The sequence below is a fragment of the Notothenia rossii genome (genome assembly GCF_949606895.1).
Source record: "Notothenia rossii genome assembly, chromosome: 11".
Lineage (NCBI taxonomy): Eukaryota > Metazoa > Chordata > Actinopteri > Perciformes > Nototheniidae > Notothenia > Notothenia rossii.
In genome coordinates this window covers 42,116,104-42,128,512 of record NC_136910.1, presented here as the reverse complement: position 1 = coordinate 42,128,512, position 12,409 = coordinate 42,116,104, and the positions used below count along the sequence as shown (strand labels likewise).

Genomic DNA, 12,409 nt, shown 5'->3' with positions numbered 1-12,409 from the left:
TCAGCTTCAGTTTTAACAAGATGTTCTGACTTTTTTTCAGATTTCTCTGCATGATGCTTTAAAATACTTGTCTCCACTAATTTCGGAATTAAATCATGACGACGGAAATAGCAAATGTACTAAATTCTTTCAATATAGGCCTGAAAAAGGTAATAAGTTTAAAAACATGTTTTCCTTAAGACAAAAGAATGCATTTCTACACAATTGTAGACATGACTTCTGTCATTAGTAGCTATGGTCCTTCGTATAGTATGATCTTTAGCATTGAGACACTTAACACATAAAATATAGAGTTTCAGTATTATTAAGCAGCAGAAGTTTATCTTAATATAATTTTTTTTATTTTCTAAACCTCAACAGTTTTTTTTCCATCAACCACATCTCAATATGACTCTAACACAGGAAGTGACAGTTACAGTTGCCCCACTTGAACATCTCTTTTTTTTCCTCACAGGATACAAAAGGGTGAGTCCAAGCCGTGCATTTTCTCTGTCTTTGCTAAATGTCCTTAAGCCAGAGCACTAAATCAATCTTATAATGATTAAGTGTTGAATTGTTCTTGTGTCTTTCACTGTGGCCTTGGGTTGTTTTTTGCCCACATGACATTAAGCTCCGATCTTAAACAGAAGTGTGATCAGAAGTTGACATACGAGAATGATCTGTTTACAGAACTGATTACTTCCTACTACTTTATAAAAAGTACTTGTCCGAAAATCAGTACAAGCAGAGCAACCATCCTAACCAGAGCTCCCCCTAACTTTCCAATAATGAGGTAAGACATTTCTTCTTAAAATGTTAGAAGATCTTGAAAAATTGAATTGATGTGAGGAGATTAAAAGATTATTCTGATACATTTGACTTCCTTGCTGATGCAACTGAACCGTTGCATTTCTAAGGGGAGTGTTTGTATCTGTATCTATCTGAGTCTATCTGAGAATGTACATAGGCGTTAAAAAAAAACGTGTGTGAACATTTCCTGTTTCTTCTATCATGCAGTGTTACAGGCGGCATGTCTGCTTGATGTATGTTCTCTTGAGAGGCTGAAATGAGATGAACTTTGGTCTGATTTTACCCTCACGTCCATCCCTGTGCTTAATCCGCAGCAAGGTAAGACACTGACCAGTTAATTTCTTAGTTTTGGTTATACGTTTCTGCTTTCAGATCTACTATTTTCTTTTATGTAATGGACTGGTGTAGAATAGCGTCTTAAACTTGCTCTCCAAAGGCTTTTTGTTCTATTAAGATATTCATTGAAAGAAGGTTAATTTATATATGTTCTTTACTTCATACATCTGACTTTGTAACCTTTGCTTCAGGCTACACCACTTACATATACAGAAACATTTGAAAGTAGATTCTGTTTGTGTAGACTCCTTTTTAAATATGTTTCAAATGTACTCTCAAAATGCAGTAGTTCTTGTTTTTTCCTAAAAATGTAGCAATGGGTGTGGAGAAAGACGCATGACCATGTCCTCATAAGATGTCACTATCGCACCCATGACACATGTTTTCTACTTTTGTGTCTTTTTACCACAATGTCAAGTTAAATCAGCAAAGCTAAATTGTAATCCTTTCTGTCATTTCAGAAACAACAATGGTGCTACTCAACATGAAAACATATCTGGCCTTACTGTGGGGACTTTCTATTTGTTTTACTATGGAGTCTATGAGTGTGTCCATCCCAGAAATAAACTCAACTCCTGAACCAGACAAGACAACCAAGCAGATGACCAGTCCACATGTACCTCATATTAAAACTCACAAACCTACAGGAGTTACAAATGCAACAGCAGAGATCACTGTGATGCCCACTGTAGAAATGAAAATCGTCACTGGCGGAAGTGACAGCTCTGGTTTGGTTGCTATAACCTCTGTAGAAGCAACAACAAGCAACTCAGCTCCACAACTGCTTCAAACCTCCAGAGCAGAGGGCACAACTTCAGAGGAAGCACATCCGTCCCACACCACAATCTCAGAGGCAGCAAAACCTACGGAGGATCAGACACATCAACAATCACCCACCACCACCGATATAAGTGCTCCTTTAACACCTTCTGTAGCGTTGGCAAAGTCTTCGCCGCAGCCTACCTCCACCCATAAGCTTGAAGTATCATCCCAGTTGTCTTACACCACTTCTCCTGCTAATACTGCTCAGGGTCCAGTCTTTACCCAGACCCTCGTCAGTCCCTCAGCTTCTACTACAACCATTTCCACATCCACCACCATGACTGAGATTTCTTCTACGTCTCAGCCCGTTTCTGAGACAACACCTGTCTCCACATCACATATTCCTAGCACAGCAGGGTTGAGGTCAACAGCTGAGTCCCCCACAAACTCATTCTCCACCGATTTACCCATCTCCACCACCAATGTGTCCACCACCATTGTCCTAACCACCATCTCTCCAACCAATGTCCCTCCAACTAATGTCTCCACCACCAATGTGTACACCACCATGGTCTCCACCACCAATGTCTCTCCAACCAATGGTTCTCCAACCGATGTCTCCCCCACCAATGACTCCCACTCCAGTATCTCTACAACCGAAGTCTCCCCAACCAATGTGTCTACCACCAATGTCTCTCCATCCAATATATCTACCTCTAATATTTCTTCCTCCAATGTCTCCCCATCCACCTTCTCTACCACCGATGTCTCCCCAACCAATGTATCCACCACGACCAATGTCTCTGCCCTTCCTGCTTGTGTAGCCAAAAGGTTACCAATTCCAACCACCAAACAAACTCCGGTAACTACCACAGCACCTTGTGAAGTCTCAAAGAGCCCGTCCAGCACCGAGGCCCAACCCTGCTCCAACCGGGGCTTGGTGAAGCATTGCCTCATCGCCATTTCCTCCTTGGCTGCATTGGCCACTTTCTTCATGGTTACCACCATCATCCTCTGCACCAGGCTGTCATCAAGGAAATACAAAGTGAAGATGCCTCAGCCGGCCACAGAGATGATTTGCATCTCGTCCCTGCTGCCTGAAAGGGATTACACGTACTCGAGGCAACGCAATGCAGTCACTAATGGAGTCCTGGTGATGCACGGTGCGGAGGACAGCGATGAGGACGGAGGAGACAACCTCACTCTCAGCAGCTTCCTTCCAGATAATGACCGCTATGTTTAGAGTGAATTATTATTATTATTAAAATCAGACTTCAGATTGGACTGATGGTTATGATCTCTGTAAAGCGGAAACAGTTGCATGAAGTCATGCTTCCGGTTGGATGTTGGTGGTTTGGCTTGACTGCATGCTCTATCGCTACGAAGGAACAGACATAGGAACCACACACAAAACCAAAACAGTCACTGTTTCGTGTTAATGCACCATTAAGCATATCTGGCGTTTGTCAAGGCCATCAAATGTTTCTGCAAGAGTTATGACATTTTGCATATTTGTATACCAGCCCACAAGAGACTTTAAGTCAATTCAGGATGAAGACGCTGATCAAAGACTGTTTTTTTTTTACATCCTGAGCTGAGCCCTGACGGTATTTCACTTAGCAACAGGAGACAGGAAGGCTTGTTTTGTCAAGGGATTAGTCTTCACAGACACTGTTCAGTTTACAGATGCTATTCTGGTAGCACTAGGGCTTCACTGTATGATTGATGGTAAACTGTATGTGCCTTGTTTATCCGGGTGTAGAGATGCAGCTTGTATATTATGATAACTTATTAAAATAAGGCTTCATTTAACAATTTGGAATGCTTAACGTTGGCTTGGTATCACCTAATACTGTTTGTTAGTACTATTTTGGGACACGTGGAAACTATTTTCTGACACTCTTTACTTTGTTAGTTTTGTGCTGATATCCAAATGAATTTTTTTGAAAGTACTACTAAGTGTAATGCCTACATAAGAGTCTTAGCTATTTTTAATTTAATGGGAATTTGTTATTTGGTAATCAAACAGCTTTAATTGGGGCTAACAACTTCTAAGGAAATTATTTGAAAAAGATTATACTTTATTGACCAAGAAAAACTTGTGGGCTAATAATGTATGATGATTTCAAGTGAAAACAACAGCTATTTGTTCAATTTTAAAGGTGTTTAAAGTCCGCATTTGTCTCTAAATGGTAAACAGCCACAATAAAACTGTGTTCCTTGAAACAAGTCAGTTCCCTATTTTATGAAAGGCTTCTCTCCTATGCTGGACTGGATTTCATATTCGCTTCCCTTCTTGCAAAAAGAAAACAGAGCCCTGAATGCTTATTGGTGGGGGCGGGGGTTTCACAGTGAGCTATGTGCAACTGAAACAGTCACTGGTGACTATCAACAGAACTGAGACAAATGTAAACCTGGAGTTTGCAGGACATCATCTCATGCTCCTAATGACCATATAAAGCTAGACTTGTCTTGCCTGATCTCAGACACAGCAGAAGTGGCCAAAATGCATTCACACACATACACAATCACTTGTATGGCCCTCTCATAGGCGGTCACACTCCCCCTAAAGTGGTCACACACACACACACACACACACACACACACACACACACACACACACACACACACACACACACACACTGAGTTTAATTGCTTTCCTGTGGAGAAAAATCCCCCTTCTCCTGACTGTTACGGGGTTTGTCCGCACAGGAAACATTAACCTCTTCCTGCATTAGCCGGTCACTCTTACAATCTGCTCCCTGACTCTCTTTGCCTGCTGTTAGTTATCACTGTCAGAGGCTGAGGTTGAAGATAAGGCCAAACTGTCACTGAGAGGCTTCTCCTGCAGAAATCATGGAGAGAGATATTAAAAGGAGAAACACATGTTGCAGTTAATGACATTCCAGTGTTTGTTTGTGATGTTTTTCATTGTCATTATGTCTATGCCATGCACATCTTGTTAGCCTCACAGGAGAATAGAGGAGAGGGGGTCCCTGCCCCCACAGCACTTTATAAACTCCTACCTAACGAGAACAATCTGTGTGAAGGCCGCAGAGCTCAGACACTCACTGGGAGGCTGAAGGGGGAGGAGAACAGTGGAGAGGCACTATCCAGACAAACCTCCAGCCTGAAATCTGAAACTACAGAAGTGGCGTGGCTCGCCGAGCATTTGCAACTCTTTGCCGTGCTGTCTGTCCCTCACAGTTTATTTTTTCCAGACCGGTTTCACACATCATCCCTCAGAGGGGATTCCAACAGAGAGACTTCTCCTGCCACAGTGGATGGTGAGTAAAATGTTTCAACATTTGATAACGTTTTTTTTGGAGAGACATTGGAGGTTTCTTGGAATTGGGAATTTAAAGTGGCTGATGTGACAGCATCATGATGCATTCAGGGCAGCATCAACCCTCAGGAAGTATTATTATTAATGGCTATTAAAAGTCAAGAGACAATATTTTGTACGACATTCAAGTCAGAATCTAGGTCAGAGTTCCTTTTAGCAAGGGACAATTTATTCCATGTGTATGCCTTATATGTGTATGTGTCTGGCTGCTCAGACATGTGTGGCCATGTATATTTGGTTGGGTTAAGTTTGTGATTAATGCTGAAAATAAAATACATCCCACTCCCCTTTTTCTGGAGGAGACGGAGCCTCATGTAGCCCAGCTTGCACACATCTGGAGCAGCATGAGGATAACAGTGTTGGAGCTGCAGCCAAGACTGTGCAGAGAGCTGGTTGTGATCCAACTAAAACATTACAGCAGGGTTTAAAGGGTCAGGTCACCCAAATTGAAAGACAAACACCTTAACACTCGTACCCCTTTCAGGATATCCATGCAGATCGTTTTTGGTTTTATTTGGCATCGTTTTAATGTATGTTCTAATATATATGATAGCCATTAACACAACGGTTAAATGGGGAAATATGCTCTTATATAATATGTGTAACTCTGTACACTGGGTTTCTGCTACTGTACAGCATGTTTGCTCAGTACACTTGTTGTTTCTAATAGTTCAGGGCTGAGATGGAATAAAGCCAATTTATTTACATTTTTGATGAAGAAGTAACAAGGTACAATCAGGTGAAATTGCATAAAAGGTGGCCACTGTAGGATATGCTGCAGAGATATGTACAGTATAGAATATTGGTTAGAGGCAGTATTTATGGATGTATTACCAAATGGATCAATGCTTTTTATCATAATTGTGTGATAATCCCAATGTATTAATGTACATTTAAGTTACAGAGCTTAGTATGTGTTTGGCCAACACCATAAGGCCTTTGCAACTTTTGTGAAAGAAAAGAACATGAACTAATCCAATATAACTATTTAGACAAATACAACTGATAATAAAAACGATTTAAATGTGGTGTAACTTGCAAATAGAGCATAGATATGTGACTCCTGGCAACTTTCTTTAGTGGAGGGAATATCCTTCCAGCCAGATGTTAAGAAAGGTCTTTGAGGATTCAGGAAATACCTTTTTAGAACAGGATGCAGCATTTTATTTTAAATGGATTACCAGGCATTTATGTTTCATAAAAACAGATGTTCAGCTCTGTGAATCACATGTAAAGTCAATACATGAGGTATGAAAAGTATCTCCACATATGGCACTGACATGTCCGTTCACTGTTATTTACAGATCCTGAGGGGAAACCATGCTCCCGATGGCCCTTCATCTATTCGGTCTCTGCGTGGTGTTTTGCATCAGCAGCAGCTTGGCCAACCCATTCACTTTGTACAGTCCTCAAGAAGGAAGTACAGATGAGGAAGAAATCAGTATCTCAACTTCCTCTCTGCCCACTGGCCACCTTTCCTCTGAGTATCAAACCACTGGCCACCTTTCCTCTGAGTACCAGACCACACCTGTTGGCCCCGTCCATGTGGAAACTGACTTTCTGACTCAAGCTGTGGACTTTCTGCTGCAGAACATGCTCCTTATACTTGTTGGAGGCTCCTTCATCCTTCTTGTCCTCCTCATTATTTGTGGAGCAATCATAATGAGCCGCAAGCGCAAAGTCAATGCCTACTACCCGTCCGCCTTCCCCTCAAAAATGTACGTGGACCACATGGACAAAACCGGAGGAGCTAAGATCTTTGATGAAGTGCCAGAAAAACCCGTACCTGAGCAGGAAAGTGAGCCAGTGGACTCTCACAAGCAGCTCCAGGCGGACATCATGATGGCTGCCAAGAGGCTGCGTACACCAAATAAAGGTGTCGATGCTGCAGAGGGAGGAGAACCTAGTGAGAAAGTAGCAGACCAGAGTCCTGAGGATAGCTCTCAGGCAGATGGCAGTATCCTGGAGGAGCTACTTCCAACTCTCCCTGAGGAGAAGGAGCTGTGTGAGCTTTCTGACAGTGAAGCAGCTGCAGGAGGAGACCCTGAGACGAATCCTCCAGAAGAAGAGGATCCACTGGAGCCTTTGACTGGCAGGGGTCTCCGGCCATCCTCTATGATTATCCACAATGACTCGGCTTCACTTCAGCTGATCGCAGGAGAGAAAACTGCCTTCTGAATATTCTGAAAACTGACATTAAAGCTTTGACTCCAGGAATGACAATCACTCAACTTACTTAAACACCACATTTTCATTCAGCCATTTTTGCATTATTGTATGTTAATATTAAGTGCAGGGAAGGTGCACACTGAAGGCTGTTGCTTTGCTCAGATTGACTGACAAAACTACATTAAAATCAGGTTCAGAACAATTCGCTAAGCACGTGTATAATAACTTAAACAATGTACATCCTAAATATTATGTACTTCTGCAAAAGTATTGACAGATCAGTACATACATGTTTAAAATGAGACCGGTAAAGAAAACCACTTCTCAAAAAAGAGGTTTTGGTTTCAAGATACTTTTATTGCAGACTGTCAAGGAAGGATTACTAAACAACCATAAATAACACTTAAAACAAATGGACCCTTTCATTGTTTCAAGCCACTTTACTTTATTGCATATCAAAAGGTCAGTGCTTAGGGTGCATATAGGATACAGCTCTTAGCTTTCATCATTATCTCCATCACACCCCAAACACAATCCCAAAAATAAGGCTCACTTTTGTATCAACAGCCCAAACAGTGTTTACATTGTGCGTTTACGTGACAGGCTATACGATACAGTATGCAGGGTTACAGGAGCACGGAAGCCTGTTGTTATACTGCTACGAGGGTTGACGATGGTGTGCATCAACATATTAGGTGTGCCTCATCAATACTGCAGGGAATTGAGGATGTTGGACTACTGCTACTTCTCCTATTGGCAGCAGATAGCAACCAGTGGTCACCCAGCTCACTGTGAGGCACTGCGTTTAAACGCTGGCCCTCACTGCCTCCTGCTGGTCGTCCTGTTTGCGGCGATAGTCAGCCAGAGCAGCCTTGATGGCATCCTCTGCAAGCACTGAGGAGAAACACATATTAGCAGAGGTGGGAGTAAGTCCTACATGTGCAAGTCACTGTGATGAAAATGGATTCAACCCACACTATGATCTTCATTACACACAGTTAATCATTTGAAATCTAAGACAGACTGACAAAAAACATAATATGTCAACACAAACACAAATATTTAATTTTAAAAACTCAAGTCATCTATCTCAAGCTTAAGTCAAGTCTCAAGTCATGAATACAAAGTCAAGTATTTTATCAAATGTTAGTCTCTCAAGCCCAAAAATATGCGACTCGAATCAAGTCATGTGACTCGAGTCCCCACCTCTGCATATTAGATATACATACATGTGTGGAATAGTTTGGAAAGGAAGAATATAATGACAAATGCTCAAAACTTACTGGAGCAGTGAAGTTTCACTGGTGGAAGACAGAGCTCTTTGGCAATGTCAGTGTTCTTAATTGTCAAAGCTTCGTCCACCTTAATAGAAAAAGAACATAGACAAAGTAACTAACACTTGAACAAAAGAGGATAAAAAGAAATACAGGACACAATCTCCAGAGGCAGACAAGTGTCCTTAATGTGTTCACTCACAGATTTCCCCTTCACCCACTCAGTGGCCAAAGAGCTGGAGGCGATAGCAGAGCCGCAGCCAAATGTTTTGAACCTGGCATCCACAATCTTCCCATGGTCATCCACCTCAATCTGTCCAAATGAGAATTTAATTAAATGCCAAAGGAAGAAAGTACTCCATTGTATAAGTTATTGATTCTGTTCTTAAACATACAAGTAACAATTCCCTTTTTATACCAGTGGCTTACCATAATGGTTCCGGCTACTGCTCAACTAAATTACATTCTGTGTTGTTTCTAAAAGATAACTAGGGAAATGCTTTATAGCAATGCATGAATAAATAATATAAGACTTAGTGCCATCATCTTGGTAAAGACACATGTAATCTCTCTGTGCAAAGTGTGTCGTTCCTCTAAGTACTTTTAAATGTGTGAATATAAATCAGTCTTAATGGCTGTGTGTATAAATAAAGGGTGTAATCCATCCATGCTTAGTGACACACTTACCTGGAGCTTCATAACATCTCCACAGGCTGGAGCGCCAACCAAACCAGTCCCTACATTCTTGGAGCTTTTGTCCAGTGTGCCCACATTTCTTGGGTTCTCATAATGATCCACCACCTACAGAAAGAAAAGAGAGTAATGTCAAATTCAGTTTTAGCAAGTTCACAATAAAACATTAAAAAAAATAAAGCATTTTTTACATAACAATTGTGTAAAATTGAACAACTTTTACCAAATCAAATTACCCTGGGGATAAATACATTATTTCTGATTTCTGTATATGACATTATTCCACAATACTGTTATAAATGTATCCTGGCAGGCTTTTGCATCTTTGTCTCTGTTATACAACTGCACATTTTTACCATTACGTAAGAGACATTGGAATACACAGATTAGGACCAGATTTCAATGTCAACTAAATAAACTGCTGCATCCAGCCCTCCTCCCCCTAATTCTGCTGAGTCACTCTGACTTACACAACATAAAGTGTATGACATTGTATCACAAAATAACCTTAAAAAAGTCTACATTTGCACCCTTTATCATAGTACGTTTGTGTTTGTTTGTCCTCAAAATGTAGATACACAAAGGTATGACCTTTAAAAAAAAAAAAGTGTAACTATTTTTGTTTAGAATTGCTTATTTAAAACAAATTACTTTATGATCTTTTAAGGATTTGTTTTGTTTACATCTTTAAATGCTAGAAGATGCAGAACCATTATGCTAAATGTAAAGCTAAGTACGTCACAGCAAATAAAAGCACGTGAAACAAAAAGGTATAGGCCTTAGCAGTTTTAAACATTTAGCGAGATACCGTTTACCAATATTATATTATAAATCGATTATATCACTCTCTCCATGTTGCATCAGAGGATCACATTAGACAATTAAACCCAAACTGAACATGTGGATTAACTCGACATGTTTATGATGCTGCATTGCATAAAGAACAAAAACACACATTTTCCTAAGGAAGGCTATGAAACAGAATATTTGCAGGTTTCTAGCAAATAAAGCTCATTAAATCATAAAGCTAATCAGATGTAATTCAAGTATTAAAGTGTTGGCAGTGGCCAGCTGATTAGATTAGTGACGTCCTAATTTACTGACAAGCTAGGATGAAACAATGTTGTCAACATAACTCTTTCGGTGGTTAACCAGCTGTTTCTAAATTGTATGAGCAATGTAACCCCGTTTCTCATGATACTCCATTTAAGCCGCTATTACTCAAAGCTAGTGGTAATAGTGAGTAAACATTAGCCAAACAGCAGCTATTATACAGTGAACTCTCCCCATGGTGAGGCTAGAATAAGTGTTTTACCTTCTTGTGGTAGCAGCACTGGGTGATGAACTCCGGAGCAGAGAGCCTCCTTGTGAGAAGAGCCAGAGGACTGAGACATGTTTTAGCAACGGTACCCGCCATGTTGACAATTTAGACGAATGTCGCAGTTTGGTAGAGGGCAGCTAGAAGCCTCTTGTGCAACCTGTGTGCACACGTCACTGCTCAGGGAGGGGCTTAAGTAGTTGCGTCTGCGCATGCCCGGTTTATGTAAACAAACACTTTTTTTGTAAACATAGGTTATGAATGATAAGAGCAACTTATACGTAATATTTATGAAAGAAGTAGCATTCCTCATAATTTATTTTTGGAGAACATTTTTACAGTGACTGTTTACATTTGACAATAAACCAATTGAATTTGTTGATGATGATGAACCATTATGTTTATTAGTTTTGGACTTGAACGAAAGATAATTATGTTCTGTGCATCCCATCCTTATGTTCAAAATAAAATGTTGTTATAAATCTTTAACATAATCAACATGGATTGTATTGTAAATGTAAAGATTATGGAAAATGTTACATAAATAATATATTAACATTGTCAAACTTATAAAGATATAATTAAAATAGCTCTGTACTTTAATCATTATCTTTCTTAAACTGACAATGTTGAACCTTCATTTTCAAATGAGTATTGGTACATTGTTGTTTCACTTATTTCTCCACCACTAAAAAGCATTATGAAACAATTTCCTGGGAATGGGTATAATTTGCTGTTTGAATGAAAATAGAACACCATGGTTTTCACTGTCGATTGTTTTGTTTTTTTGTTTTGTGTGTGTTACTACGGAGAGGGTAAGGGCCACATGAAAAAAAAAATGTTTGGGACGTGACAAAAATATGAATATGAATTATGGGTAACGGCAGAGAACCAACAAAGTGAGAGAATCAGCTATAGCTGAGATCCTGACTGATCACCGGTCACCTGCAGTTATTGAGGCCCTGCACGCAATCACACCTGAGCGAATATGTCGGTGGTTGGGAAAGACATATCGCCCTACCTTTTTAGCTCTAATTATTGCAAATGAATCTGCCTGTAACAGTAGTTTAGAGGTCAGAACAAAGGAAAATATTTTCTGATTAATGTAAATCATTTGACATCATTACCACTAAATTGTCAATATATATATATCCTTTTGTACAGTCTGAAGGGGATTAAAACAGCAAGATAATATTTGTAATTTAATCTCAATTATGAGTTCATATCAAAATCACAAAGATTGTGTTGAAACCACACTGTATACATAACAAATGTAAGTACCCATTCTAGCTCCTTGACTTTAGCCAAAAAATTTAAAAGGACAAAATCAACATAATGTACTGAGACCAATCTTTTTTCGAGGGTCCTCTTCTTCTTTTAAATTAAACCGTGATATATTAATAATACAGTAATATTTGTCAACCTAAAAACCTGAGCCCCACATGACAGTCAACTTTATATTTTGAATTATGTAAAGCATTTATAACACTCATTTCCCCCCCTTTCATATTCACAGGGTAGATTGTGTTGGAAATTCCCCACTTAATCACCTTCTGGTAAGAAATGAACAACTTCTATTAACCAAAGTTGTGTTATTTAATAAAGAGTTAAAGCATCCTATACAGGAAAAAAAACAGGAAAGTGAAGGTCTCAGCCAATCAAATTCTACGTTTAAGACTATTGAAGAGGGGTGGATAGACGAGGTAATAATGCACACAAGGT

General features: G+C 39.8%; 2 protein-coding genes across 2 annotated transcripts; both read left to right on the top strand.

Annotated features, from left to right (window-relative positions):
• The first annotated feature begins 459 nt into the window (after nt 1–459).
• Nucleotides 460–4,116, top strand: LOC307023857 (uncharacterized protein). The gene is made up of 3 exons (XM_079657469.1): nt 460–772; nt 997–1,107; nt 1,587–4,116. Exon 3 carries the CDS (start codon nt 1,595–1,597, stop codon nt 3,128–3,130), a length of 1,536 nt encoding a protein of 511 aa, XP_079513595.1. The 5' UTR covers nt 460–772; nt 997–1,107; nt 1,587–1,594; the 3' UTR covers nt 3,131–4,116.
• A 566-nt stretch (nt 4,117–4,682) lies between these two features.
• tmem119b (transmembrane protein 119b) lies at nt 4,683–7,936 on the top strand. The gene is made up of 2 exons (XM_079657470.1): nt 4,683–5,174; nt 6,538–7,936. Exon 2 carries the CDS (start codon nt 6,554–6,556, stop codon nt 7,409–7,411), a length of 858 nt encoding a protein of 285 aa, XP_079513596.1. The 5' UTR covers nt 4,683–5,174; nt 6,538–6,553; the 3' UTR covers nt 7,412–7,936.
• The last annotated feature ends 4,473 nt before the right edge of the window (nt 7,937–12,409 follow it).